Source organism: Phyllobates terribilis, unplaced genomic scaffold, assembly GCF_046119375.1.
Source record: "Phyllobates terribilis strain yellow unplaced genomic scaffold, ASM4611937v1 Scaffold_577__1_contigs__length_1036042, whole genome shotgun sequence".
Lineage (NCBI taxonomy): Eukaryota > Metazoa > Chordata > Amphibia > Anura > Dendrobatidae > Phyllobates > Phyllobates terribilis.
Genome location: NW_027363337.1, coordinates 926,214 through 954,154, shown reverse-complemented (window position 1 = coordinate 954,154; position 27,941 = coordinate 926,214). Strand labels below are relative to the sequence as shown.

The 27,941-nt window shown below is 50.5% G+C and overlaps 1 protein-coding gene across 1 annotated transcript; it reads left to right on the top strand.

The window, feature by feature from the left end:
- The first annotated feature begins 204 nt into the window (after positions 1–204).
- Positions 205–24,241, top strand: LOC141233363 (protein kinase C-like 1). The gene is made up of 2 exons (XM_073667888.1): positions 205–295; positions 23,984–24,241. The coding sequence occupies exons 1-2, from the start codon at positions 290–292 to the stop codon at positions 24,239–24,241; spliced, it is 264 nt and encodes an 87-aa protein (XP_073523989.1). The 5' UTR covers positions 205–289.
- The last annotated feature ends 3,700 nt before the right edge of the window (positions 24,242–27,941 follow it).

Sequence of the window (27,941 nt, the reverse complement as noted above, 5' to 3'; positions counted from 1 at the left end):
GAATTCACCATGGGGGGTATCATACTGTTTTTGGGGGGCACTTTTGTTGGCATCATACGTTATGGTGGCAATGAGAGGGGAATCTAGGACTTCAGCAGGAGGAAAATTACTATGTAAAGGCTGGAAAGTTGTGACACTGACAAATATAATTGTTTTATTCATTTCTTTTGAAGGGAGAGACCTCAACTCAAACTTCTGCTATGGGCCCGATGATTTCTATGTACGCCCCTGCCCCACGGCATCAATATACGCGCACAGCACTGCTACAGCAATACACAGAATTAACAAAATGAAGGTGAGTGACCCCCTAACCTATTAGCCCCCTGTGCAGCTGCTCTGGTTGCACCAATGATATCCACTTAGTCTAGTAAAATCTGTCATCCCTCATCAAAGCTGAGCAACAAACTCTCCTAGTTACCCATAGCAATCAGAGATTAAAAGGGTATTCCCATCTCCAAGATCCTATCCCAATATGTAGTAGGTGTAATAATAATATTAGCAAAAACCTCCAATTAGAAATGTAGAATAGTTTTTCTGCTTCGCTGTCTCTTTCCTCATGTGCAGGCATTGCAGGACCTTAGGTATCCATGGTTACGACCACTAGCAACTAGATAACTGGTGGTTGTAAGCATGGATATCTAATATTATTATTATTATTACACCTACTACATATTGGGAGAGGATTTTGGAGATGGGAATACCCCTTTAATAAAAGCTGAGCTCTGACTGGTTGCTATGGGTAACAAGAATAGTTGTAATGTTGCTACATAATCTACATAATTTCTCCCCTTTCTCATCAGTCAGGTGGATGTGACGGGGTCCTGGGTCTCCTCCTCCGCTTCCATCCGCTCAGTCTTGTCATGGCTCAGTGAAGGCTAAGAAGCGGGTTATTCTGTTCTTCTTGGCTTTCTCCTGTCCCTGTTCTCCAATCGATTCTTCTTGCCTTCCTTGTGGTTTCTAAGCTCCCGTGTGTCTCCTCTCACCTGCGCTCCTGTGTATATAGGCGCCTGCCATTGTGATGTCATCGCTATGTCATAAATTCCACATTCCGGCACCTCCCATTGTGATGTCATCGTTGTCATAGATTCCACATTCCGGCACCTCCCATTGTGATGTCATCGTTGTCATAGATTCCACATTCCGGCACCTGCCATTATGATGTCATCGCTATGTCATAGATTCCACATTCCGGCACCTGCCATTGTGATGTCATCGCTATGTCGCCATGCTTCCACATGCTGGTATGTGCCTCTGTGATATCACAGCTTTGGCCAATATGGCTGTAGTCCTGGGGCAGCATAAGTCACATGACTGGTACAAGTCGTATGGTTCAGGACATTGCAGTCCAATTGAAGAAATCATTGCTTGATTACAATCCGGTTTTCCACACCATTTACCTCACACACATTATTTACACCAGTGCATTATTAATGGCCGTACAGAAGTAGGCCTCAAAAAGGCTGGGTTTATTGAGGTCCTGACAAGACCAGGTAATGAAGGGTTTATTACAGGGTTTGATATGGAGGTTGGATGTGGAACTAGGAATGTGATAGGCTGGTGGAGTTATAGTGAGATTTATATAATAGGAGGGCAGCCATCTTTGGCGTGACATTCAGCGCTGGCTTCACTTTCCTCTCCTACAGACATCATTGACATCTGGAGGAAGTGGGAGAGCAGCTGCAGCGGTCAATTCCTCCAAAGTACGAGAGAGTGAAGATGACTCGCCCCCTGGGCCGCATGGGGAACCCGGAGCCGGGCCTCTGGTGGGATGCTGGGGGTGGTAGTCTCAGTGTGGCGGCGACCCGGTCCGTGGCTCAGGGTGGTCAAACCAGTGGCAGTCTTAGTGTAATAACAAATGTCCGACTACGCCACCCGTGGATTGCGGTCAGTGGGGACCGCCGCTGTGCTGCAGGCCGCTGAGGCTGATGTTGTAAGCGCAGCCAAGTATGGGATAACTCCCCACGGGAGAAGTATTGCCTCAGGGCAGCTAGTGTGGATGATGGGAGTGATGGTGTGAGCGTCCCAGTACTAATGGTGCTGGTGCGGCGATGAAACACAGAGACGTGTGGTGCAGTTCAGGGTCTTTACTGATGGTATAGAGCAGACCTTCCCGGGAGTACTGGTTAGCAGTAGAGGCCTGGTCAGTCTGTGAGCAAGCAGGATCTCCCCCTGGCCAGGTGGAGTTGTAGGCCTCCCCGTCTATCTGCACTCTTTCCTGGCTACCTTGCTCTATGCGGGTAGAAGTAGCCCACGTCCCTGAGTATACTGTGTGGTGCTCACCCGTATGGCCGGTGACTTGGGGCCTTCTGTTAGCCTCCGCTCCACGACGGCGGTGCTGGTCCCTTAGTGTCTTCAGCCAAGGCGAGCTATCTAGCTTCCAGCCTCTGGCACTCACTCCTGCTCCTACAGAGCTCTTGCTGTATCTTTCCCTCTCCAAGCTCTGACTCACCTAATCCCGCCCCAGACCCAGTTTATAAGGGCAGATTCCTCCCCTCCCAGGTCTGGGCGGGCAGTGTTGCATGCTTAGGGCTCCTGACCAGAGAAACCTCCCACTTGCTCTCAGACATAATATTTCTATTACTGTGGCAACCAGACCCCTGGGGTGCCACATTCCCCTCTAGTAAATTTTAGTACTCCGGGACTAAACACATTTTTAAAGAAACATAAATACAAGGGTATAAACGATAATACAATAACATATTTACAAGAAGCTTTAGTTCTTTAAAGGTCACGGCGTGTCCGCAACCGGGTGTCCATATCACCCAAGGTGAAGTTTGTGAAACAAGAGGGTGTCCATGTCACCCAAGGTGAAGCTTTAAGCGAAGTAGGGGACCTGTCCAAAGCAAACCCCTTGCGTTGGCCTTGGGCGTGGCTGCAAGGCTGAAGCTAGCTACTTTGGGCCGCAAGGAGGCCACGCCAGACAGGTTTTCTCTTCTGCGGCCACAGTGTGCAACTATCTACAAGATTGTTTCGGTTATCCAGCGTCCATAACCTGTTAGTCCAAATAAATCTGCAGGGTAACTGAGAAACATAATTAATAACAGGCAACAACAAAAACCATAAACATTTTCAAGAAACAGGTAAATTTACAGTGCATTACTTTATATTTTCCAGCGAGCGGGCATCTGACCTCTAGTGACTCTAGTGGACCTACGGAGCTCACTAACTGGTCCTGCACTACAGGGTGTAGGATGTGTTATGGGTAAGCTGGGCAGCTGTCTGCGCACTCTTTGGCTCACTAGGGGCATGGCAGGCTCACTACTAGCAGAGGGTTGATCCTCCTGCGCTGCTGGTGTGGACTCTTCTGCCTCCTGGGCTGGCTGCTCTTCCAGCTCTACCTGGTCTTCTGTAGGCACTTGAGGGGCTGGCTGGAGAAAGGTGAGGACGGGCACCACGATAGCGTTGTTTACTTGTGTCCAGGACCGGGGAAAGTCTCAGAGTACGGTGCTGATCATTTCCTCCTTTTCCTCTACGGGTTGAGGGTCTTCCTGATCTTCATCCGTGTTTTGCAACTTCTCGGGGCACTTTTTCAGGTGGTCTCTGGAGACAGTGGCTGTGGTCTCTCCTCCATCCTTGCTGATGACGTACACCTTTGGATTATTGTGGCTTGAGGGCAGTACGGTGTTCGGGTCCTTTTTCCACTGGTCGTCCAACTTATGGAGCCGCCTTTTTCTTTTCAAGACCTGCTCTCCAGGTACCAGGGGAACAGCGGGAGCATGTTGGTTATAAGTCCTCTCCTGCCTTTCTCTTGATTGACAGAGACTTCGCTCGACGCTCTCCTGTACTTTCCGATACTGCTGCTGCCGTTCTGTATCCCAGTCTGCCTCTGGCGAGGTGTCCTCAGGCGTCAGGACTCCCATATCCATGTCAATAGGCAGCTTACCAGGTCTTGCTCTCATTAGGTAAGCCGGGGTACAGTTGGTGGAACCTACTGGGATGTGGTTGTACAGGTCCACCAGATCGGGCAGTTTCTCAGGCCACAGGCTGCGTTCTTCCAGGGGCAATGTTTTTAGCAGATCTATCACCACCTGGTTCATCTTTTCGCAGAGTCCGTTGGTCTGCGGGTGATAGGGCGTTGTTCTTATCTCCTTGCAGCCATACAGGTTGCAGAACTCCTGGAAGACCTCTGCTTCCAAGGCTGGTCCTTGGTCTGTCAACACTTGCTCCGGGTACCCGTGTGGACGGCTGAAGTGCTGCTGGAAGGCTCTAGCTGCTGTTTGAGCCGTTAAGTCCTTGACGGGAACCACCACCAGGAACCGGGAGTAGTGATCTACGATTGTGAGGGCGTAGACATACCCAGATCTGCTTGGAGCCAGTTTCACATGGTCCAGGGCTACCAGTTCCAGTGGCTGTCTGGTGATGATGGGCTGCAGGGGAGTCTTCTGGCTGGCACGGTCCTTTCTTCTTAGGTTGCACGGGCCACAGTCTCTGCACCACCTCTCGATGGCTCCTCTCATGCCTACCCAGTAGAACCGTTCACGCAACAAGTACTCCAGCTTCTTCCATCCAAAATGTCCTGCTCCGTTGTGGTATGCCTCCAGAACCATAGCCGCGTCTCGTCTTGGGACCACTACCTGCCAGGTCAACTCATGTGTTCGAGAATTAACCATTCTTCGGCACAGCTTCTCCCTGTAGAGGAACAGCTTACTTTTCTCCTTCCACAGTTGCTTGGTCTCCTCCGGAGTGTCTGGGTCAAGACGGGCATCGGCCTGTGTCAGCATTTCCTTCACCAGACGGACTGCGGGATCACTGTCTTGCGTTTCCGCCCAGCTGTAGTGGGGCAAGGGATTGAATGTCACAGAGCGCCTGCCCTTCACACGGTGGGAATACAGGGTAATCCCAAGACGGTGGAACGCAGGGAGCTCGACTTCTTCTGGATCTTCCCCTACATCCGGTAAGTTTGGCATTCTAGACAGGGCATCCGCGTTGGCATTTGAGCGTCCCGCCCGGTATTTGATGGTGAATTCATAGTTGGACAGGCGGGCCATCCATCTCTGCTCCAGGGCACCGAGCCTTGCAGTGTCCAGGTGTGTCAACGGGTTGTTATCCGTGTACACGGTGAACTTGGAAGAGGCAAGGTAATGCTTGAAACGTTCGGTCACTGCCCACACCACTGCCAGGAACTCCAGCTTGAATCAGCTATAATTATCAGGGTTCCTCTCCGTGGGCCGTAGCTTTCGGCTGGCGTAAGCGATTACCCGTTCTTTCCCCTGCTGGATCTGGGACAGTACGGCTCCTAGCCCGATGTTGCTTGCGTCCGTGTGGAGGATAAAGGGCTGGTTGTAATCAGGGTACGCCAGGATTTCATCCCCCGTGAGGGCCATCTTCAGCTGGCAGAAGGACTCCTCTTCCAGCTTTTCCCACCTGAAGGGCGGCTTCTGTTTTTTAGCTTTCCGAGATTGACCTATCAGGAGGTCCTGCATAGGGGCTGCCATTTTGGTGAAACCGGGAATGAATCTTCGGTAGTAGCCTACCAACCCGAGGAACTGCCGCACTTCCTTTATGCTGGAGGGTCTTGGCCAGTCTTTAATCACGGTGATCTTATCGGGGTCGGGAGCCACTCCGTCAGCACTCACCACGTGTCCCAGGTATTGCACCTTTGGTTTCAGGAGGTGACACTTGGAGGGTTTCACCTTTAGGCCGTAGCTTGCCAGGGCATCAAACACTTCTGCCAGGTGTTTCAGGTGGTCCTCGTAAGTCTTGGAATAAACGATGGCATCGTCCAGGTATAATAGGACCGTCTCAAAGTTCCGGTGTCCCAGACAGCATTCCATCAACCATTGGAAGGTTCCTGGTGCCTTGCAGAGCCCGAACGGCATACAGTTAAATTTGCTGAGACCCATTGGGGTGGTGAATGCGGTCTTCTCCCGGTCCGCCTCTGCCACAGGAACCTGCCAGTACCCGCTAGTGAGGTCCAAAGTAGAGAAGAAGTTAGCAGATTTTAATGCAGCTAAGGACTCTTCTATCCTTGGTAACGGGTACGCATCTTTGTGTGTGATACGGTTGACCTTCCTGTAGTCTAAACACATTCTCATGGTGTTGTCTTTCTTTTTCACTAAGACTAGTGGAGCTGCCCAGGGGCTACAGCTGTCCCTAATTACCCCAGCCTCCTTCATGTCCTTTAACATCCCCTTGGCGTGCTGATAGTGTGCAGGGGGTACGGGTCGGTAACTCTCCTTTATGGGAGGATGGTCTGCCGTGGGGATGTGATGTTCTACCCCCTTTACTCGCCCAAAGTCTAGCGGGTGTTTGCTAAACACTCTCTCGTACTCCTGAACCACCCGGTAGACTCCCTGTTTTTGGTGTGAGGGAGTGGAGTCAGTACCCAAATGCAGTTGCTGACACCAGTCCTCCATTGGTTTCTTTGAGCCGTTACCTTCCTCTGGTTGAGATGGAGGCAAGGGTTCCACGGCCTGTACAGAGTTCTGGTTTATGGTGAACAATTTGGCTAGCGTGGCATACCGGGGCAGGTATACTTCTCTCTCCCCGATATTTATGATGCGGACGGGCACCCTCCCATGACGTACATCGACCACCCCCCGTGCTGTCAAAATGGTGGGCCTACTGTCTGAGTAGACGGTTTCTACCATTGCTTGGTAGTCTCTACCTCTTAGACCAATAGCTGCCCGGCACCAAATCATCATCTCACTTTTTGGGGGCATGGCAATAGGGAACGGGTCACACATTCTCACGCTACCTATCTCACCACCAGATAGTTCCACTTGTTGCTGCTTCATCAGTGCCCGGATCTCTTTTTGGAGCACACGCTGCTGGCTGGAACTGGCGTTCTTGGCAACCTGCTGCAAAATAAGAATCCCCTCTGCAAGACAGTTTTCAATTACGTTAGTACCTAGGGTTATTTTTGGGTGACTCTAGCGACGGTCAATGTCCACAATGATCAGTCCTTGTGCCGGCAGTTCAACTTTACCGACCTTGATGTTCACTTCTTTAAATCCTATCTGTGGCACGGGCTGACCATTGCTGGCGATAATGCTCAGGTTGTCATCTGGGTAGCCGGTTATGTCCGAGTCATTCCAGTACCGCTTGAAGAGCACGTACGAGATGGTGGTGACCCGTGACCCGGTGTCCAGTAGGGCACTCATAGGAATGCCGTCCAGTACCACAGGCAAGACCGGACATCCCCCTACGTACTTGTCACGCCAGTTCGATGGGCCTGATGATCTTAGGCCTGGGGGTTGGCCTTCTACCCCAGGTTGTGCCCGTTTAAATGACCGTACATTGCCATATGTCCGGGTTGATTGCAGTGGCGACAGATGGGTCGTCCGTCCTCGTTGTACCTGTCGCTGGGTCTCCCTCTGGCCGATGGGGTCCTCCTCAGTCGGCGCCACGGGACGTCCTCCGGTCCAGATGCCAGCTGGATCTTTCCTGGAGAAGAGACCTGTAAAGACTGCACAGTTCTGGTTAGCGCGGCAACGCTCTTAGTCAGCTCTTGGACCTGATGGTGCAGGTCTGTAGTCGGGTTATTGTTCAAAGCCTGCGCATCAGCTCCCACAGGCCCTGCAGACAAGGGCGCCGCGTCCTGGTGATAAGTGATAGCAGGGCACCTGTGGGTCACAGCGCCACCTGGTGCCGGTTCTCCGAGCACCCGGATGGCTCTGTCCTTGAACTGTACAAAGTCCAGGTCAGGGTCCTGTAAGGCCATTGCCCGCAACTGGGTTCGGTGGGCATTGCACAGTAGACCCTCAATAAATTGTTCGGTCAACAGCTTGTCTTCATTTCCCACGCTGTCAGGGTCTGCCTGCTTAATGGCTCTCAGGGCCTCTTGTAGGTTTAGAGCATAGTCTTATACTTTCATGTGCCCGTTGTTTGCACCCGTAAAATCTGAGCTTTATTTTGGCTGAGGTTCGGGTATCAAATGTGTCTTTCAGCCGGGCTAGTATTTCTCTGACAGTCCTCTTCTTCCCAGGTGACCAGGACTTTACCTCCCTTTGGGCTGCCCCGATTAACTGGGCCTCCAGGATGCTTACTTTTTGCTCTTCCGTGAGGGGGTATACCTGGAAGAGGCTATCCAATCTTTCCCTAAAGTCACTTAGGGTATGTGACTCCCCTGAGTACTGGGGTCGCCAGGTTGCCCCCGGGATATAGGGCATGGTGAATGGCATGACCGCTGCAGCGGTTGCGCTGGCGGCCGGTGTGGCGGTGGAGCTCCCCTCGGTATCCAACATCCTTCTACCCCCCTAGTGGACCGTGGCCTACCTTGCGATGCTCTTCTTCCGTAGGCCGCGGCTCCGCAGTCAATCGTCGGGGTAGAGGACCTGGCGTCGCACTTCGATGACGTCAGCGTCGCTCTTCCTCCCTTCCAGGACGTTGCGCAGCGTCAGTGCGTGGGGTGGAGCTTCGGCTCTCGCGCGCTTTCGGCGTCCACGTCCCTCTTCTTCCCGTGCGGCGTCCCGAAGATGGCGTCCGATGGCGGGAAGTGGCTGCGGATGGCGGGAAGACTGCAGAAGATGGCGGGAAACGACCCAAGATGGCGTCCGATGGCGGGAAACTACTCCGGTCGGCGGGAAACTTCACCACAGGTAAGTACAAAAGTCTTTTTCAGGCACGCAGTACCCGGTGGTTGCGGGCACGAAATCCTGCCGACTACGCCAAAGTTGACTCGCCCCCTGGGCCGCATGGGGAACCCGGAGCCGGGCCTCTGGTGGGATGCTAGTTGTGGTAGTCTCAGTGTGGCGGCGACCCGGTCCGTGGCTCAGGGTGGTCAAACCAGTGGCAGTCTTAGTGTAATAACAAATGTCCGACTACGCCACAGGGCAGCTAGTGTGGATGATGGGAGTGATGGTGTGAACGTCCCAGTACTAAGGTGTTGGTGCGGCGACGTGTGGTGCAGTTCAGGGTCTTTACTGATGGTATAGAGCAGACCCTCCCGGGAGTACTGGTTAGCAGTAGAGGCCTGGTCAGTCTGTGAGCAAGCAGGATCTCCCCCTGGCCAGGTGGAATTGTAGGCCTCCCCGTCTATCTGCACTCTTTCCTGGCTACCTTGCTCTATGCGGGTAGAAATAGCCCACGTCCCTGAGTATACCGTGTGGTGCTCACCCGTATGGCCGGTGACTTGGGGCCTTCTGTTAGCCTCCGCTCCACGACGGCGGTGCTGGTCCCTTGCTTGTGACCGTGCCTCCGGGCTTCTAAGGCCAGAGGACCTGGAATCCCCTGCCGGTTGGATTCTGCTGCTGGACCTGGATGTCCCCACAGCCTCGGACTCCGTGTCCGAGTTTAGTGTCTTCAGCCAAGGTGAGCTATCTAGCTTCCAGCCTCTGGCACTCAATCCTGCTCCTACAGAGCTCTTGCTGTATCTTTCCCTCTCCAAGCTCTGACTCACCTAATCCCGCCCCAGACCCAGTTTATAAGGGCAGATTCCTCCCCTCCCAGGTCTGGGCGGGCAGTGTTGCATGCTTAGGGCTCCTGACCAGAGAAACCTCCCACTTGCTCTCAGACATAATAATTCTATTACTGTGGCAACCAGACCCCTGGGGTGCCACATTGACACCTCTGATTGGCCGCAGGGATTGCGGACCCCGGGAGAGCCAGTGCTGACACTGCTGGAATGGCACAGAGTAGAATAGTTATTATTTTACTGAGGGGAAACAGTGATTGAGAAGTTGTCTGAATAGTGGAAAAGCCTTTTAAGTTTGGGGGTGGCGCGTTCTCATGAAGCCTCAGCGCCACCTGATGGTGTTTAGGTTTTCTACAATAGGGGGCTAGTTAATGTTGTGACTTCATTGCCACCTGCTGGTCATTCAGTGCAATGCAGAAGAGTTTACTTTATTATTATTATTTTTCATTATTGCAGGCTTCATCAGAGGTCGTTAATCCAGAAGATACTTTGCATCAGGTCCTCAGAGTGCCCAGAGTCAGTTAGGATGGACCATTAGTGGGTTGTGGTGATGACCTCCGGTGAGACATGCCAGTTACACGCTTTCACACCTCACGTACGGTAACCTGAGTACATCTTTTAGGCCACCGGGTGTTGCAGTTGGGACAACAGTGTGAGGGGCCTGTAGCAGCATGGTCTGTTAGGGTTGATGATGCGGAAGGATGTGTTGGGACTTGGCCAGTGGCAGCAGAGACTGTTACCAAAAATAGGCTTGTCCGTCTGCAACAAAGTCTGACTTGGGAGCGTGTGTGTATGCTTTCAAGGACCATTAGGGCCTCATTTAAAAAATGGAAGTTAAAAATATTTGGAAAAGGAAAACTGCAGCTATATCTACTTTACTGCCTCTTGAGTGTTTCATCACTGAAATGTGGGAGCAGGGAAAAAGCATAGGGAGGTGGAGGGTGAGCAATGTAGGAGGCACTTTTGGAAATTGGCTACAGGCATTTATTCTCGGCAGGGTGCTAGGTGAGGAGAATCCTGAGCACTGTTCAGATCTGTTCTGTAGTGATAAGCTAACGTGCTCCGATAAGGCGTTATCCGAGTATTCTCGGGTGCTAAGAGTATCTTCGGCGTGCTTGAAAAATATGTTTGCGTCACCGCGGCTGCATGTCTCACGGCTGTTAGACCGCCGCAATACATGCTGGGCTTGCCAGTTTGTGTGCAGCCGCGGCGGTGTGAACATATTATTAGAGCACGCAAAAGATAATCTGTTAGCACCCGAGCATGCTCAGATGACACCTTATCCAAGCACGTCTGCGCAACACTACTGTTCTGTTATCTTGATGCAAATTGGGAGGATTATAGTGTGTATAATAATGATGATGGCCACTGGATGCCATACCATAATGATACTGGCCACTGGATGCCATGCCATAATGATACTGGTCACTGGATGCCATGCCATAATGAAACTGGCCACTGGATGCCATACCGTAATGATACTGGCCACTGGATGCCATACCATAAAGATACTGGCCAATGGATGCCATACCATAATGATACTGGCCAATAGATGCCATACCATAATGATACTGGCCACTGGATGCCATACCATAATGATACTGGCCAATGGATGCCATACCATAATGATACTGGCCACTGGATGAGCTTGAGAGCAGAAGTCGGTGCAGACTTCTGGACAAACCAGGTCTTCATAGGTAATTGAATAAAATGGAGGTTAATTTAGAATAAACTTACAATTAAAAAAGGTATAGATAAGGCTAAGATATAAAAAAAACTTCTACAGAAACCTCTAGGAATGAGCAGTGGGTCGGCCTTCTTGCAAAAGGGTGAAGTATATAAATGTAAATTTCTCTCATGCATGTGTAGCACCCTGAGGATTCGGCTGCTACAGGGGTATTGCACCTCAAGCCAGAGGTGTGGTATTCCACTCCCGGGTAAGGATGGAGTGTGGAACTGAGCTCAGTAGGCTGCATACACTACATACATCCCATTTCCGGGGGACAGATCAACGGTACTCCCACCAGTTTATGTGCAGGTACGATAGTGTCTGTCCCTGGCTGGAGTGGGAGGGGGGTGGAACATCCCAGTAGTGTAGGGGCAGATAGGGGGAGCAGTCTGGGTAAAGCTAGGAGCTCATTGGGTGCTGGTCACCTGAGCTCACACATAGAGGGAGTATATAAGGTGGGAACCATCTTAGATCAGGGTCAGACAGGCAGACAGCTACTAGTCAGTCTGTTGTAGAGGGTCAAGCAGTCCTGAAAGAAGGAAGAGAGAGAGGAGTCAGAAGGACCCAGAGGGGAAGAAGAGGGAACCCCAAGAGCCCAAATACAAGCAACAGGGTGAAGGGTTGGCACAAGGGTACCGGATCCCAAGCTGGTGGAGGGCACTAATCCTCAGCCAGAGACCGGAGGTTGTGGGCAGGATCTGCCACGACCCCCCACTATATCCACCCGAAAGGCAGACCAAGTATAGGGTCAGGGAACCCAGAGGAGGTGTACCCACCAAGAGACCCGAGGGAGCCGGACATAGGTGGATCCCTGGTGGGGAAGGCCAGAGAAAAGGAACGTCAGAAAGGGAGCTCAGGATCACGCTCCAGAATTACCTGGGGGTTGGCCGAGTCCAGGACCTGGTGGACGCAGCACGGCTCGGGCGGTCACTCAAGGCCGGAGTGACCAGAACAACAGCAGTAAGTAAACACCCTGAACTGCACAGCCCGACTCTGAGTCTTAATACCATCCTCACTGCACCACCACAACCACCACCCTCTACAACTGACCCCCTGAGGCTATACCCCTCCCGTTGGGGGTTATACCACCAGAAGCTGCACACACACCACCAGCCTCAGCGGACCCTGCTGCAGCAGCGGCCGTATGGACCGCAAATCAACGGGTGGCGTAGTCGACACGAAAGAACATCCAGCAACATCTGTAGGACTGCCACACACTGAGCTTGACACCCTGGGCACGGACCGGGTCACCGCCACTCGGAGACTACAACCCCCATCTGATCCGGCTCCGGGTATCCCCCAAACAACACTGGCCCAGGGGGCGCGTCACATGGAGTTTCCACGCACGCCCAGACAATATAATGAAATGACATGGAAATCTGTATTCCAAGCAAAACATCCATATTCACAGGTGATTAGAATGAGAGAAAAATGTATTTTGAATAATAGTTACAGTTCAGAGATGGAGATGAGACATAAATTGTGTATACAGGACCCCTATGAATGAGAGAGGGACCTACTCTGTTACAGAAGAGTGCAGTATCTAAACCAAAGTTCTGGCTCACAGTAACAAAGTTTCCATGCATGTTCAGATTAAACATTACAATTCTTAGTTCTCAAGGATAAGTCTGTTGCAGGAGACCTCCAGACACCTGGTTTCTGTGAGTACATTTTATCCATAGAATAACATGGTACAGAACTTTCTAACAATATCTGCAGGCTCAGCCTTGATTTCCTTTACAGAAACAAAACATGATTTACTAAAGCTAGACTATATCAGACGTATCACAAGTAATATAACATATTGGAAAATTATGGATTATAATTACTGTATTGATTATTTTCTTTATTAGAAATATTTAAAGTAAAATATAATTAGTTCTTAAGCATAAATCTGACAAGGAGGCTTCCAGGCGGTTTGTTTCTGGAAGAATATCTGATCTATAGAGCAATGTCTTACAGAACCTTCTGACCATATCTGCAAGCTTAGCACAGAGGCAGATCTGTTTTCCGGCACCCGGAGCAGGAATTCAGTTTGGCGCCCCCCACACACACCGCTCATGCAGTTTGAATAGTAGTCATGTGACCGCTCATCTACGATTTGCTTTTTGACAGTCACGTGACTACCTACTCTTCCTAATTCTCTCAATTTCAGTCAAAAACTACAGCCTACAGGCTAGTTGTCACATAACCGTAAGTATGAAAATCACATACGAGTGGTCATGTGGTGTCTGCTGGACCCAGCTAGCAGAGCTGAATCCTGACATTGAGTATATTACACGCTGTTAGGATTGGGCATGCTACAGTACTTAATTGTATAATTAAAAGGGTTGTCCAGGTTTGTGAATAAAGTCGGAAGAACTCTAGGTGACTGCAGACTTCTGAATACTCGCAGCGCATGCACTGCACACTTTCACCTTTCCTCCAGTACAGGAGAATCCTGAAAGGTCATGTGAGTCCAAGTATGAGATTTTCATATTTCTGGCCACATTCCAACTAAATGTGACCAGCCTCACTCAAGTAATTTGTATAGAATGAGGCCACGCATGTCTAGTCGGCATGTGACCATTAGAGATGAGCGGTGTTCGAATCGAACTGTTCGCCAATCTCAAATTCGAGTGGTTTTGGGCGGTGTTCGAGCCGTTCGACGAACCCGAACGATTTGAAAAAAATCCGGCTGTTCGAGGTTACGTTCGATAACTGTTCGTGCACCCAAATCATAACTGGATTTTTTCTCAGTAATGCTGATAATGTTAATACACAGTTTGAGTGTACAGCGGGGTGGGGGGAGGGGCAGGGGATGGATCTCTGCAGGAATAATGAAGATCTCCATTTTTTTTTTCTCTTTCCCGCATTTACAGTGGGGAGGTGCAATCTATCAGCAGCGCACACACGGAGCGAACTGCTTTTTTTCACACAAGCAAGGGCATGTGTCATTGGCTGTGTATGTCACATGTCCTTGCCCTGTAAGACCCAGCCATTTTCCCCGTCGCCACCATTTTCTCACTGCTGCTGCTGTTAGCGCTATATTGTGTAACTGAATTGCAAGCAAATTTTCTCTTAAATAGACAGAAAGGTTTAGGGAGTAGGGACTAGTTTGTAATTGCAGCCCTTTTGAGGGTTAGATTACATCAGTTCCTATCACTTTTTGCCAGGCAGGTCTGTGCCAGTGCTGTGAAAGTGTTTTTGACAGCATTTGGCTATATCTAGCTAAACAAATCCTTTGGGCCTATTGCAGTGTGTTAGTCAGTGGAGTAGCCTATCTGTGTTGCAAGCTACACCACCTGTGTATGTAATACTCATTTTTTACTGCACCTACCCAAGTAAAACCTTTTGGGCCTGTAGCAGTGTGTGGTACTCAATCTATTAGGCCATCTATACTAAGCTCCACCAGCTTTCAAATTACTAATAATTTTTAGCTGCATCTTGCCTGGAAAATAATTTTGGGCATAGCAGTAGTGTGTGGTAATCATTGTATTAGGCCATCTATACCAAGCTCCACCAGCTTTGAAATTAATAATAATTTTTAGCTGCATCTAGCCCGGAAAATAATTTTTCTTCCCAATAGTGGTAGCAATAGAAATATGGGGCGCGCGCCTGGCTAACAAAAATATACGCTTCATAACAAAAAACACCAGCCTAGAGCACTGCATTAATAAGATGGCATTATCGTCTCTCCCAGTGCTAGGCCAACTACGCCGGCTAGCATTCCTGTGCCTAAAACACAATGTATGGGTCCGCGCTAGCCACGATGCTGAGGGGTCTAAAGCTGCTGTTAACGCTTTATCACAATTCAATTGGCAGATTTTCACAGAGCTCCTCCCCAGCGCCCACCCATCGGGCAACAGTTGCCCACCCTCCCTATGGGATCTAGTGGCGAATAGTTGATGCCATTAATCAGAGCGTCAGTTGCCCCGTCGACGTGGCAAGCATACGGTAAGGCATGGGAAGAGTGGACACGACTAGTAGCAGGCAGACGGGTTGACCAATGTGAACAAGCCAGATTACAAGTCACCATAGAATTTCTCCACCAGCTAATGATGAGGGGCTTTTCAGGGGCGTCAGCGCAGCGGTGTCTGACCGGAGTAGCATTTCACTTCCAACTACTGAATTGAGGAGATGTGACAAAGAGATTCATCATCAGACAATCCATAAAAGGGTGGAAAAGGGGTCAGCCAAGTCAGGAGTGTAGACGTCCCATCCCGTGTCAGTAAAACTGATTTCTCACATCACATCCCTAACACCATTAACATGACACTCACAATTTGAAGCAACACTACTGTCTACTGCATTTGCGATCGCCTTCTTCGGGGCGCTATGTATAAGCGAATTAGTCCCTCAATCCAAAATTACCACCAGTGGAGGCTTATTACACCAGGACGTAGTCATAGCCAATAATGCTATACGTCTACGCATACGCCAATCGAAAACGGTTCCAGCAGGCAGGGGCACTTGGGTACTTCTACAACCCACAAACGGTACACTGAGTCGGGTAACAATAGTAAAAACATATATAACCATCAGATCACAAAGTAATTTCTTCCTATCACACATTGATGGAATGCCATTATCAAGATACCAGTTCCAAGCTATATTTAATAAATGCATAACATCCGCAGGGAATCACCCCAAAGATTATGGGACACACTCATTCCGCATAGCCGCGGCCACGGAAGCAGCAAGAGCAGGACTGTCAGAAACGGAAGTTCAGAGGATAGGGAGATGGCGTCCACGTGTTTGGCGAGATACATAAGACCGGACTTGTTATCCTAACGTGGTTTGTTTCTTCTACAGGTGACGCTAAGTCAACAGTGTGGGTGATAGGCCACTCGTATATATATTGGGCAGAAAAAAGGGCGAAAGTCCACCCAGGCGGGAGGAAATTAGAGTTTCATAACACATATTTCAACTGCAGAGGTATTAGAGGCCTGCTATGGCCACAGGTACTAATGGAGGTAATCAAGGTAGGGAGAGAGGCAAGAGGTCTGGTCATCTTAGTTATACAGGCCAGGGGAAACGACCTAGGTCATCACAAGAGCGCATAACTAATGGCAATAATGAAACTAGACACTGAGCGCTTCAGAGAATTTTTCACAAAACTAGCTATAGTATGGTCAGAGATTGTGCCGATAGCGGTGTGGCAAGGTGCGCGAGACATCACGGCCATCGAACGGACAAGGCGGGTAATAAATATTCGGATGGCAAAATTTAGAAGCGACAGAGGCGGTGTAGTGATACGACACCGACAACTGGAAGGAGATAAAGCAGGCCTCATACGGCCCGACGGTGTTCACTTAATGGATATTGGACTAGACATATTCCTGTCAGGACTCCAGGACGGAGTGGAACAAGCGTTAAGAGTGATGGGTGGGGGTCAGAGTCCTGAATACGAGTACGCAGGATCCTCCGTGGCCTGGAAATAGAAAGGACATGTTGGAGAGTTACATTTGTTGGCCAACTTGCCAGAGTGGAGACCCAGGGCATGCTGCAACAAGCTGAATTATTTTAGAAATAAAATGCCTTTCTAATGGAATGAGTATAAAGAGTTAATAAAGCTGTGACCGATCCTCACCCATCCAGTTGTAAGAGTTACATTATTGTATCGTCAAGGAAAGGGGGGCGGTAGGGGGGCTGAGCGTCTGGGTTTGTTTGGGGGTCCCCACAGTCTGCCTAGGCTAGATGCATTTAAAAATTCTTATTAGATACACAGGCGGTGCAGCTTGCTTCGCAGCTGGGCTACTACGCCCAAAGTATTGCCTAGGCTAGATGCAGTTAAAAATTCTACGCTGACTAGCAGACACAGAAGCTTTGGAGCAGACCTCTGAGTAAACAGCTCTTCACACTCAACCATCTGTGTTACCCCAAGCCATAGTGTATGTACTTTCTCACAGTTAAAAGGGGGGGGGGGAGCGACCCAACCCACCTGGAATTGACGATGCCAACGTCACGTAAGACACAGCAAGGGGACTCAAAAAAGAGTCTCCATTTTTTCCCAAAATTGTGGCACAGACACCACTTAACCCTAGAACGCATACCTGGGGCCTCGCAGGCCCGCCCTGTTAATTGTTTTCTATTTTCTGCAAGATTACTTCAGTTAGAATTTTGAAACTCTAGGTATTCTTCATGTATATAGTTGTTTGTCATTTGAGTTTTGAGTTATTCCATGTTATTTGCACATGGGCCTGAAAGGTCCCAGGTATGTGAAAGTGTAGATTTTTATGGTCATGCGTTCTAGGGTTAAGTGGCATCAATTGCCCCACAGTTGCTTAAAATGGTTGGTGAGGTGATTTTACGAAATCCTCAAGCTTTTAGTCTCCCCAGGATGACACAGGGGTAGAAAAGTCCTTGCGAATCCATGATTTGTTCATCTTTATGAACGTGAGTCTGTCTACATTCTCAGTGAACAGCCGTGTGCGCTTATCTGTCAGCACACCACCAGCAGCGCTGAACACACTTTCAGAGAGAACGCTGGCTGCAGGGCATGACAAGATATCCAAGGCGTGAGTGGCGAGCTCCAGCCATTTTTCCAGATTGGAATCCCAAAATGAACAAGAGTCCAGTGACAGTCATGGCTTCGATGTTCACTTGGAGATACTCCTGTACCATCCTCTCTAGGCGTTGACTATGTGTCAGACTTCTTGTCTCCTGTGGCCTTGCAAAGGATGGTCTAAAAAAGTGGTGAAACTATTCCACAAAATTGCTGTTACCAGTAGATACTGTGTTACTGTTACGGTTTGAGTGATGAAGACTCGACAGTCCCACGGTTGGCAAGTTAGAGCTGTGAGATTCACTACGTGCACCACTGGTGTTTTGTGGAAAAGCGCATGTAAGATTCTGCAACAGAGTCTGCAGATACTCCTGCATGCGTAAATCCCTTTTTATGGCAGGAATTATTTCGGCAAATTTACTTTTGTACCGGGGATCTAAGAGTGTGGCAACCCAGTAGTCGGGATTACTTCGAATTCTGACAATCCGAGGGTCATGTTGCAGGTAGTGCAGCAAGAAGGCACTCATGTGTCTTGCGCATCCAGGAGGACAAAGTCCTTGTTGTGTTGGTAGCGAGGTAACAATCATGCTTCCTTCCTCTGCCCTCTCCCCCCAACCTCGCACAACAGAAATGTGATCAAGGTCTTCCTCATCTGATGAGTCTTCCATGCCCATCGCCAGTTCGTCCTCCACTTCTTCCTCGGCTCCTGCACCTTCCTCAACAGTTTGGCTGCTACCATGCGCCCTGGTTAATCCCTCTCCCCCACCCTCCCATGCCTGCTGCCTTGGTGCTGCCGACCGTCTGGACCTTGGAGATGTTATCCCTTCCGCAAACCAATCCTCTACTTCCTCCACCTCCTCTTGTCCCACCACCTGACTCTGAATTCTGTTTAATGTGTGCTCCAGCATGTAAATCACCGGAATAGTCATGCTAATAATGGCATCGTCGTCAGCACTAAACATCTTCGTAGCCATTTCAAAACTGTGCAGAAGGGTGTGTGGCGCCCCTGAGGGTTCAGTCGCCACAGAGTTACTGCATCTCACCCAGAGGTGTGGTATCTCACCCTCAGGTAAGGAAGGAGTATGGCTCGGGACCCTAACACCTGCATCCAACACATACCCGCAGTGGGTGTAGGGTGAGATTACTCCTAAGGGAGAGCACAGTCCCAGGTCCCTAGCTGGCGGGAGGGTCCTATATAGTGGGTGCTTAGGGGAGCAGCTTAGGGGAGCACATGACAGGGAGAGTATAAATAGGAAGCCATCTTAGAAAGAGCAAGCCAGTCAGAGGAGGAAAAGTGACAGGAGCAGAGGCTCTGCGCCGGAGGCGGGCCTAGCCTGGGAGGCCCAGGACTGAAGGAGAGAAGAGAGGAGTGGGAGCAGGAAGGCTCCAGGAACCGAAGGGACCCTAGGGGTACGGGCCGTGCAGAAGGCCACCTGTACTCCCGCTGCTACCAGGAGGTAGAGGGGTCAGGCCAGATAAGGGGAACCGGTCCCTCAACTAGCGGAGAAACAGCAAGGCTCAACTAGAAACCGGAGGCTGCAGCATTTCATTTACTGCAGGCCAAAGTCCACACCAGTCTCACTAAGAAGGTAGCCACATAGGACCCAGGGGACGGAACACACGTCGCCCGCCAAGGCCCGAGGATACCGGATAGAAGTGTCACTGGGTGTGAGGTGCAGGGAGAAGGCCAGAGAAAGGACACACAGAAGGGGGTCCTGCTAAGTACCCCAGAGCTATCTGGGGGTGGACTGAGCCCCTCACTGAGTATGCACAGCACGACGGGGGAGATTGCTCTGGTACCTGTAATCTGGACTGCAACAACTGTGAGTAAAGATCTTGGGACTGCATCACATGGACTCTGTGTTCATTACTGACTCCCTGCCCTACAACCACCATCATCCACCCACACTGCCCTGAAGCTACACTCTTCCTGTGGGGAGTAATAATACCATTGCTGCAAAACCACCAGCTTCAGAGGACTGTTCCGCAGCAGCGGCCCCTTTTGCCGCACTCCAGAGGTGGCGTAGTCGGACATTATAAAACCCATATATACAAATTACCCTTGGATTGACCGCCCTGGGTCACCGCCACAGTGACTACAACCCCCAGCGTCTACCGGCCCGGCTCCGGGTACCCCACGACCCAGGGGGCGCGTCAACTTCATAGGTCCCTGATCTGAGACCACTCCTGCAGCGTGATTTGCCCCACCTCTGGATCTCGTTGGCCCAGGCTATACGTCAGAACGTATTGCACCAGGGCTTGTCGGTGCTGCCACAGTCGCTGCAACATGTGCAGAGTTGAATTCCACCGTGTCGGCACATCGCATTTCAGCCGGTGAACTGGCAGGCCCAACGACTTCTGTAGAGATGTAAGTCGTTGAGCTGCGGGATGCGAACGGCGGAAGTGAGCACACAGCGACCGTGCCGTCTGCAGAAGGCCATCTAGTCCGGGATAGTGGGCTAAAAATTGATGGACAACCAGGTTCAACATGTGAGCCATACAAGGCACGTGTGTGACATTGCCCCGGCGAAGGGCCGCACCCAGGTTTGCAGCATTGTCGCACACGGCCTTCCCTGGTTTCAGGTCCAGTGGAGACAACCATTCATGAAACTGGGTCTCCAGAGCTGACAACAACTCCTCAGCTGTGTGACTCACATTTCCCAGACATTTCAAAGTGAACACTGATGCCATTGAGCCCTGCTGCCAGCATAGTAAGGAGGTGTGCAGGATTCTTTCTGTGCAGTTAGAAAGCAGGTGGCATTACCAGACAGGCTTTGGGTGCAGGTGGAGGACCGAGAGGAGGTTGAGGAGGCAGAAGCAGTGGAGGAACTTCGAGATAAAGAGGATTGACGCACAACTCGTGGGGATGGTAAGACTTGGACAGCAGCCCCTTGTCCTGCTGTCACCATAGTTACCCAGTGCCCAGTCAGCGACATGTAATGCCCCTGTCCATGCCTACTTGTCCAAGTGTCTGTGGTGAAATGCACCCTGTCACACACAGAGTTTCTCAAAGAAGCGGTGATGTTGTGTGCGACATGCTGGTGGAGAGCAGGCACACCTTTCTTTGAGAAGTAGTGCCGACTGGGCATCTGGTACTGGGGCACTGCGACGGACATAAGGTCTTGAAAATCCTCTGTGTCCTCCAGGCGGAAAGGCAGCATTTCTGTAGCCAACAGCTTGCAGATGGTGAAATTCAACCTCTTAGCTTTGTCATGGCTAGGAGGAAATGGTCTTTTACTTTTCCACATCTGAGGAACCGAGGGCTGGCTGTTGTGCTTAGACGGGGTTGAGTAGGGTGTCCCCGGCAAACTGCCGGTCTGTGAGGAAGATGCAGGCGGACATGTTAGGTTGCCTTGATCCAAAGGTGGTACTCTCGATGTCGGAGAGCGCTCAACACCAGCAGGTGTTTCCACTTCCCAATGAACTGACGACCTGCCAATCACACTGGCTGTTGCGGGTAAAGAGGTGGCAGGTCTACGTCCAAAAACATGTGTGACTGCTGTCCCCCCAGTCACAGAGGATGAAGAGGCTGCGGATGCACAAGATGGGGCAGACAGTGGTTGGCCCGGCCCGCTAGGCCGCATTGTAGCACAGTGAGCTTCCCACTGTAACTTATGCTTCATATCCATGTGACGGTACATGCATGAAGTACTCAAACTATGGATTTTTTGGCCTCTACTTAGCTTTTGGTGACAAATATTACAGATAACACGAGTTGGGTCATCCTTATCGATCTGAAAAAATGCCCAGGCTATGCAAGGCTTAGAGCCCATGCGACCTGAAGAGCCACTACGACTTGTGGTCAGAGGCAGAGTTGTGGTTGAGGATGCAGTTGTTGACGTGCTTCCAGTACTACGTCTCTGTCCAGGAAGGCGCAACCTAACCTCATCGTCAATAGCATCTGTGATGCCCCGCTGCTCTTGGTATCACAGATCCTAGAAGAGTGCATTGATGGAACCCTCCACAAGAGGCCCCCATAAACATTCACACATCTCCACCTTCCACCTCAGACCACCAGAGGGAGCCCGTTAGGGATATAAATAGGGAAGGTGGAGCTAGGCAGTTCAGTTCTTCTGAAGAGTTCCTGCAGTAGAGAAGCCTAAGAGAGGTCAGTCTGCAGTGGAGCTCAGTCTAGTCTAGAGAACTCAGTTAATAGTTCAGCAGTGGAGCACGAGGCTCCTGCTCGCTAGATTCAGGGAGCCCAGTTAGAGCTTAAGGTGTGCCGGCGCCATAAGATCGGTGAAGCGCGGCAAGCTGCCGTTAGTGTGTATAGCCTAGTGAGGGCCCGAGTAGGCCGAAGGCGAGTGGTGAGTTAGTACATAAGGGGCAGAGGAGCTTAACCAGCTCACCCCGAAGCATTTACCGGACACCGGATCCGAGCTTACCGGGATCTCTATGACCCAGTAAGGCATAACTGGAATCCCTGGAGAACTACAAGTCCCAGGATCGCTAAGGTGCTGATACGTAACAGAGCCAGGAGACGCTTAGGCCCCGCATACTGGGAGCGTGAACTCCAAGAGAAGGCCCTACCACAAGGTCAGCCAGCGCAGGACAGAGACAAAGTTAGGCCTAGCTCCAGGCAGGTCAGAAACTTACTACGCAGAGGCAAGAAACAGGAGGCCCTACACCCGCTCATTGGGGAGGATCCTGATATGCACCCTTCACCCTACAGTGCTCCGGGATGTGCCTGAATTTCCACCAGTAAAAGGTACTGAAGTGACTACCGTGTCCGTTCCCGTTCTTGCTCTGACCCAGCTGGGTCTTGCCTGTGCTGCATTCCCCCTGCATACGCTGCCCTGAGACCTAGCTCCACCTGTGGGGAGCTATACCATCGAGCTGCCTTATCACGGGCCTCAGTGGACTGCTGCAGCGCTGGTGCTTCTCACCAGATACCACAGGTGGCGTCACGAACTCTTATAAAATTAACAATTATCCACCCTTTTAAAGAGTGACCCCAGGGTACGGGCCAGGGAGCTGACCACCGCGACATCCCCAAAGCCAGGCAAAGGCCCGGGTACCGAGTCATCCCCATCCCCTGGGCTAGTCACATCCTCCTCCACCTCCTCTGCTGACCTCATCGACTAGCTGACTGTGGGTTGACAGGAAGTGGGATCTCCAACCTCGTCATCATCACCCTGTGTGTTCTCACACCCGTCGTCCTCCGAGCCAACCTCTTCCTGCCCTGACCGAAAAGTCAAGTTGTCGCTCCAATCAGATATTTGAGTCTCATCATCGTCTTCATCATTGTCTCCACCAACAGGAGTTACAGTTTGGGAACGAGGGTCTACATTATGCTCAGAACCTTCTTCATCTGGTCCTGGATCCAACTTATAAAGATTCTGGGCATCAGTGCAGATCATTTCCTCGTCTGGATTAACCGAAGCTCTGGAGCAGACCTCCGTTTCCCAGGCTATAGTATGAGTAAACAGCTGTGCAGACTCAACCATCTGTGTTACCCCATACTCAGACGGGCAGCTGGAGACTTGGGAGCTGTGAGGAAGCAAGTGCGATTGGGGTGACACCTCTGAGGACTGGAGTATTTGTGATGTTGAAGTTGAGGTGGAGGAGAGCCCACTTGAAGGAGCACTTGATATCCGTTGAAGCACCTGCTGTTTTTGTGCCTCATCTGGAATTTGTAGCGATGGGCATGTCCGTAAGAAAGGGATCTTATCACATTGTCCACGAAAAGAAGTCGACATCTTAGTTTGGCTGGAAGATGGTCTTTCTTCTGCAGATGTTACTCCCCCCTCCCCCCCCCACCGCGGGGGGGCTCGACCCACCAGCGGACAGGCACCAGTATTGGGAGAGGGGGTCTGGCCGTCAGGGTCCACCTCGGCTCTGGCACAAACCCGGCGACACGGAGGTGGCACGGGCAGGAACGGACTGGCCGTGTCGGCTTCGCACTTTTTTGGTTTTAGAAGGGCATGACATGCCTATATCTGTGTCTCCCCCTCCTTTTACTCCTCCACCTCTTTTCTTTTCGCATGACTATATGTACTTGTCACTTTTCCATGTGTTAGTTATGTCTTCTGAGCAGTTTGTCAGCTTTTGGACACCGTTGAAGGTGTTTTCTATGTGTTTCTATGTGTTTTTGTTTGCCTGCTATTGGTTTTAATGGTTTTCGAAGGTGTTTGTCGAACAGTTCGTCGAACAGTTCGGCGAACATACGGGTGTTCGACTAACCGAACTCGAAGACTACGGGGGTGGCTCAACACTAATCCTTACCTCGGAGAGGAGATACCACACCTCATTAAAGAGATGCAGTACCCCTGTGGCGACAGAACCCTCAGGGGCGCCACATTACCATCAGACTCTCTCACCACTCAGCCCACCCGTTTCTTGTGCAGTGATAAACCAGCTGTTCTCCACCTCCCATACACATTTTCTAAGCATTCCCTATTTCTTTCTTCAGGTGGTCCTGACATCAGTCCCCAGCCGAAACATCTTTATGGCTGTAAAAATGATCAAGAAAAAGAAGGTGAAGGAAAACATCCTTATGAGAGAGCGGCGGATACTCCTCGCGGCCCGAGACTGCCCATTCTTATGTCACCTCTATACCGCACAGCAGTCTCGGAAGCTGGCGTATTTCATCACGGAGTATCTGTCCGGCGGCAGCCTCGAGGCTTTGATTGACATGTGCGGCTGCCTGAACATCGACAGCGTAAGGTGAGTATGAGGAAGATATACGAAAAAGAGAGCAGAGGGGTGAAAATAAAAGCAGAGGTGGAGATGTAGCTGGGAGAGGACTGGCAGGTCATGTAGCCCAGGAGGGAAGGAGGTATCAGTGATGACATTGATACTACACTCTGTTCTCTCCATCAGATTCTACACAGCAGAGATTGTATGTGGTCTCCAGTTCCTCCACGGACACAACATCGTCCACCGGTAAGCACAACTTTCCTCCTTCTCTCTGTCCCCTCTACATGCTCAAAAAATTGCCCCCAACTTTCCTGGGCTCCTGTCTGCCTAGTCCATCTGATCTTGCAGTGACCCATTTTCCATCTCCTGTATCATGGGGTAGATTTCTTATTATGTTTTCTTATTTCATTGCAGAGATATTAAGCCAGTAAACATCATGTTGGATGCCGATGGCCACATCCGTGTAGTTGACCTGGGGCTTGCCCAAGATGGGGTCACCTCCTCCAAAAACATCTCAGGAGTGACAGGCACTTTCCACTTCATGGCCCCTGAGGTGCTTCTCAAAAAAGGATATGGCACAGCAGTGGATTGGTGGAGCCTGGGGATTGTGGTGTCCAAGATGGCAACAGGACGCTCCCCATTTTACACCGGCTCTTTCAGCAAAATGGCTTACACAGCGATAACCAGAGGAGAGCCTGAAATTCCATCTTGGCTTGATGCTGACTTGAAAGCTCTTATCAAGAAGCTGCTGTGCAAAAATCCTGAGAAACGATTGGATGTGTGCGGGAACATCAGAGAGCATCCATTCTTTACCAACATCGGCTGGGAGGATCTAGAGAAAAGGAGAGCAAAGCCGCCATTCGTACCATTCAGGCCAGTTCTGGACAACCATCAGCTACAGTGGCCGGAGGATAAGAAAGCCTTTAACCCCATGGCCGGATTCAATTATGGGTCATCAAGCTGGGCCCGGTAAGATCATCCTCTGTGAGGATAAATCCCATCAAATGTTCTTCTCACCTTGTGGCCATTATGACCATCTTTGTCTTCTCCCACTGTTTCTGTCAATGACTATGTCTCTGTCATTCTTAGGTGGATGAGAATATCTGGGCTGTGAAAGAATCCACGACCATCTGGTGAGTGACCGCTGTACACACAGGACACCGATCATTAGATGTGTACATTATATCTGATGTTACATAGGGGAATGGTTCATTATAATGACCATTCCTCTAAGATAACAGAAGATCCAGGAGCTAGAAGTTATTGAAATGTCTTCCTCTTATGTCTTGCAGGATGAACTCGTGCCAACTGCCCAGAACTTCTTGCCTCCTGACCCGTACCTCACATCTCTGCTGCTGTTTGTCACCTCGGCTGCCCTAGAACATCATGTCTCTCATTAACACCTTCATGTCGGACCACTGCCATCGTGTCGCTGCACCAGGCCCTTGACTTGGCCTCCTCCAATCCATGGCTGGCATCTGAGATCCCTCCAGCCCGAAGGTCTTCTGCGCCCCAGGAGCGGCCTGTGCTAAGTTTCCATCTGGTGAGTTCAGGAACAATAGTATAATATTGGCCATTATCCCTGAACTTACCTCAGCGCAGGCCGGGTAAGTACTGCACCCATCATCCATCACATCCACAGTACATGATAGGTGTAGACCCTACACTACACTACAGGTATAGGCACACAAACATAGACACATAGGACGTAGATAGAGATTTCGGCTTTTGATCCTGGGATTTAATCTGATCGCCATATTTGGGGTCAGGAAGGAATTTTCCCCCCTAATATGAGGATAATTGGCCCATTCCTCATAGGGGGTTTTCGCCTTCCTCTGGATCTACACGGCCTTAAATAGGTTTAGTAATATATCAATAAGTAGATTCACACATAAGTAGTGCAAAAAAATAAGTTTAAAAAAATAAAATTCAAAAATAGTTTATTTTACACAAACCAAAAACATTTTTAGTCTAAATATATAACAATTAAAAAATGTAAATATATTTTTTAAAAATCTCACTTCCATTACACACAGGGAGGTACGAGCCTTTGATCCTGGGATTTAATCTGATCGCCATATTTGGGGTCAGGAAGGAATTTTTCCCCCGTCATGAGAATAATTGGCCCATTTCTCACCTGTGGTTTTCGCCTTCCTCTAGATCAGGGGTCTCAAACTCGGCTGGGTATATGGGCCGCACATGGAAAAAATTTTAATTTGGGGGGCCGCATTCTTTGTTCAATGTGACATTTTTAGTGATACCATTTTTTTTTGTGTACACCTTTTGAACATTTTTGCCGTGTTTATTTTTTTATGGCTTGGGTCGTTATGGATGTGGCGATAATAAACGTGCACTTTTTTGTGTTTACTTTAGTTTACATATAAAACAGCATTTTTAGTGCCCAATATTTTTTCATGCTTTATTTTATTTTTTATTTTTTTTACAATTTTATTTCCCCCAATTGGCCACATACAGTAATATTGTCTTACAATTAGCATCATATAGTAATAATGGAAAACATCTTGTAGTAATGTTCCCCATCCAAGTCCCCATCTTGTACTAATGTGCCCCATCCAGGTCCCCATCCTGTGGCTATGTGCCCCATCCAGGTCCCCATCCTGTGGCAACGTTCCCCATCCTGGCGCCCATCTTGTACTAATGTGCCTCATCCAGGTCCCCATCTTGGGGCTATGTGCCCCATCCAGGTCCCCATCCTGTGGCAATGTTCCCCATCCAGGTCCCCATCTTGTGGCTCTGGTCCCCATCTTGTGGCTCTGTGCCCCATCTTGTGGCTCTGTGCCCCATCCAGGTCCCCATTATGTGCCCCATCCAAGTCCACATCTTGAGGCTATGTGCCCCATCCAGGTCCACATCTTGAGGCTCTGTGCCCCATCCAGGTCCACATCCTGTGGCTATGTGCCCCATCCAGGTCCCCATCTTGTGGCTCTGGTCCCCATCTTGTGGCTCTGGTCCCCATCTTGTGGCTCTGTGCCCCATCCAGGTCCCCATTATGTGCCCCATCCAGGTCCACATCTTGAGGCTATGTGCCCCATCCAGGTCCACATCTTGAGGCTCTGTGCCCCATCCAGGTCCACATCTTGAGGCTATGTGCCCCATCCAGGTCCACATCTTGAGGCTCTGTGCCCCATCCAGGTCCCCATCCTGTGGCTATGTGCCCCATCCAGGTCCCCATCCTGTGGCTATGTGCCCCATCCAGGTCCCCATCCTGTGGCTATGTGCCCCATCCAGGTCCCCTCTTGTGGCTATGTGCCCCATCCAGGTCCCCTCTTGTGGCTATGTGCCCCATCCAGGTCCCCTCTTGTGGCTATGTGCCCCATCCAGGTCCCCTCTTGTGGCTCTGGGCCCCATCCAGGTCCCCTCTTGTGGCTATGTGCCCCATCCTGGTCCCCATGTTGTGGCTCTGTGCCCCCTGTGCTGTTCTTCACACACATAAAATGGAAAAAAAAAAAAGATGATTCTCACCTGTCCTCCGTTCCCTCGGTGGCCTTCCTGCAGATGTGGCCCGCAGGCACCACAGAGTCCGACCCCTTGACGATCCCGACCTGGTCCAGGAGGAGCCGCCGACAGCAGCGCTGCATTGCCGCACAGAGACTGTCTCCCAGCACAGCATTTTCAATGTCAGCCGCCGGCCAATCAGAGGCCAGCAGCTGACATCTGCATATGGCAATGACGTCATACTCGCTGCGCCGACACGCAGATATCAGCTGCTG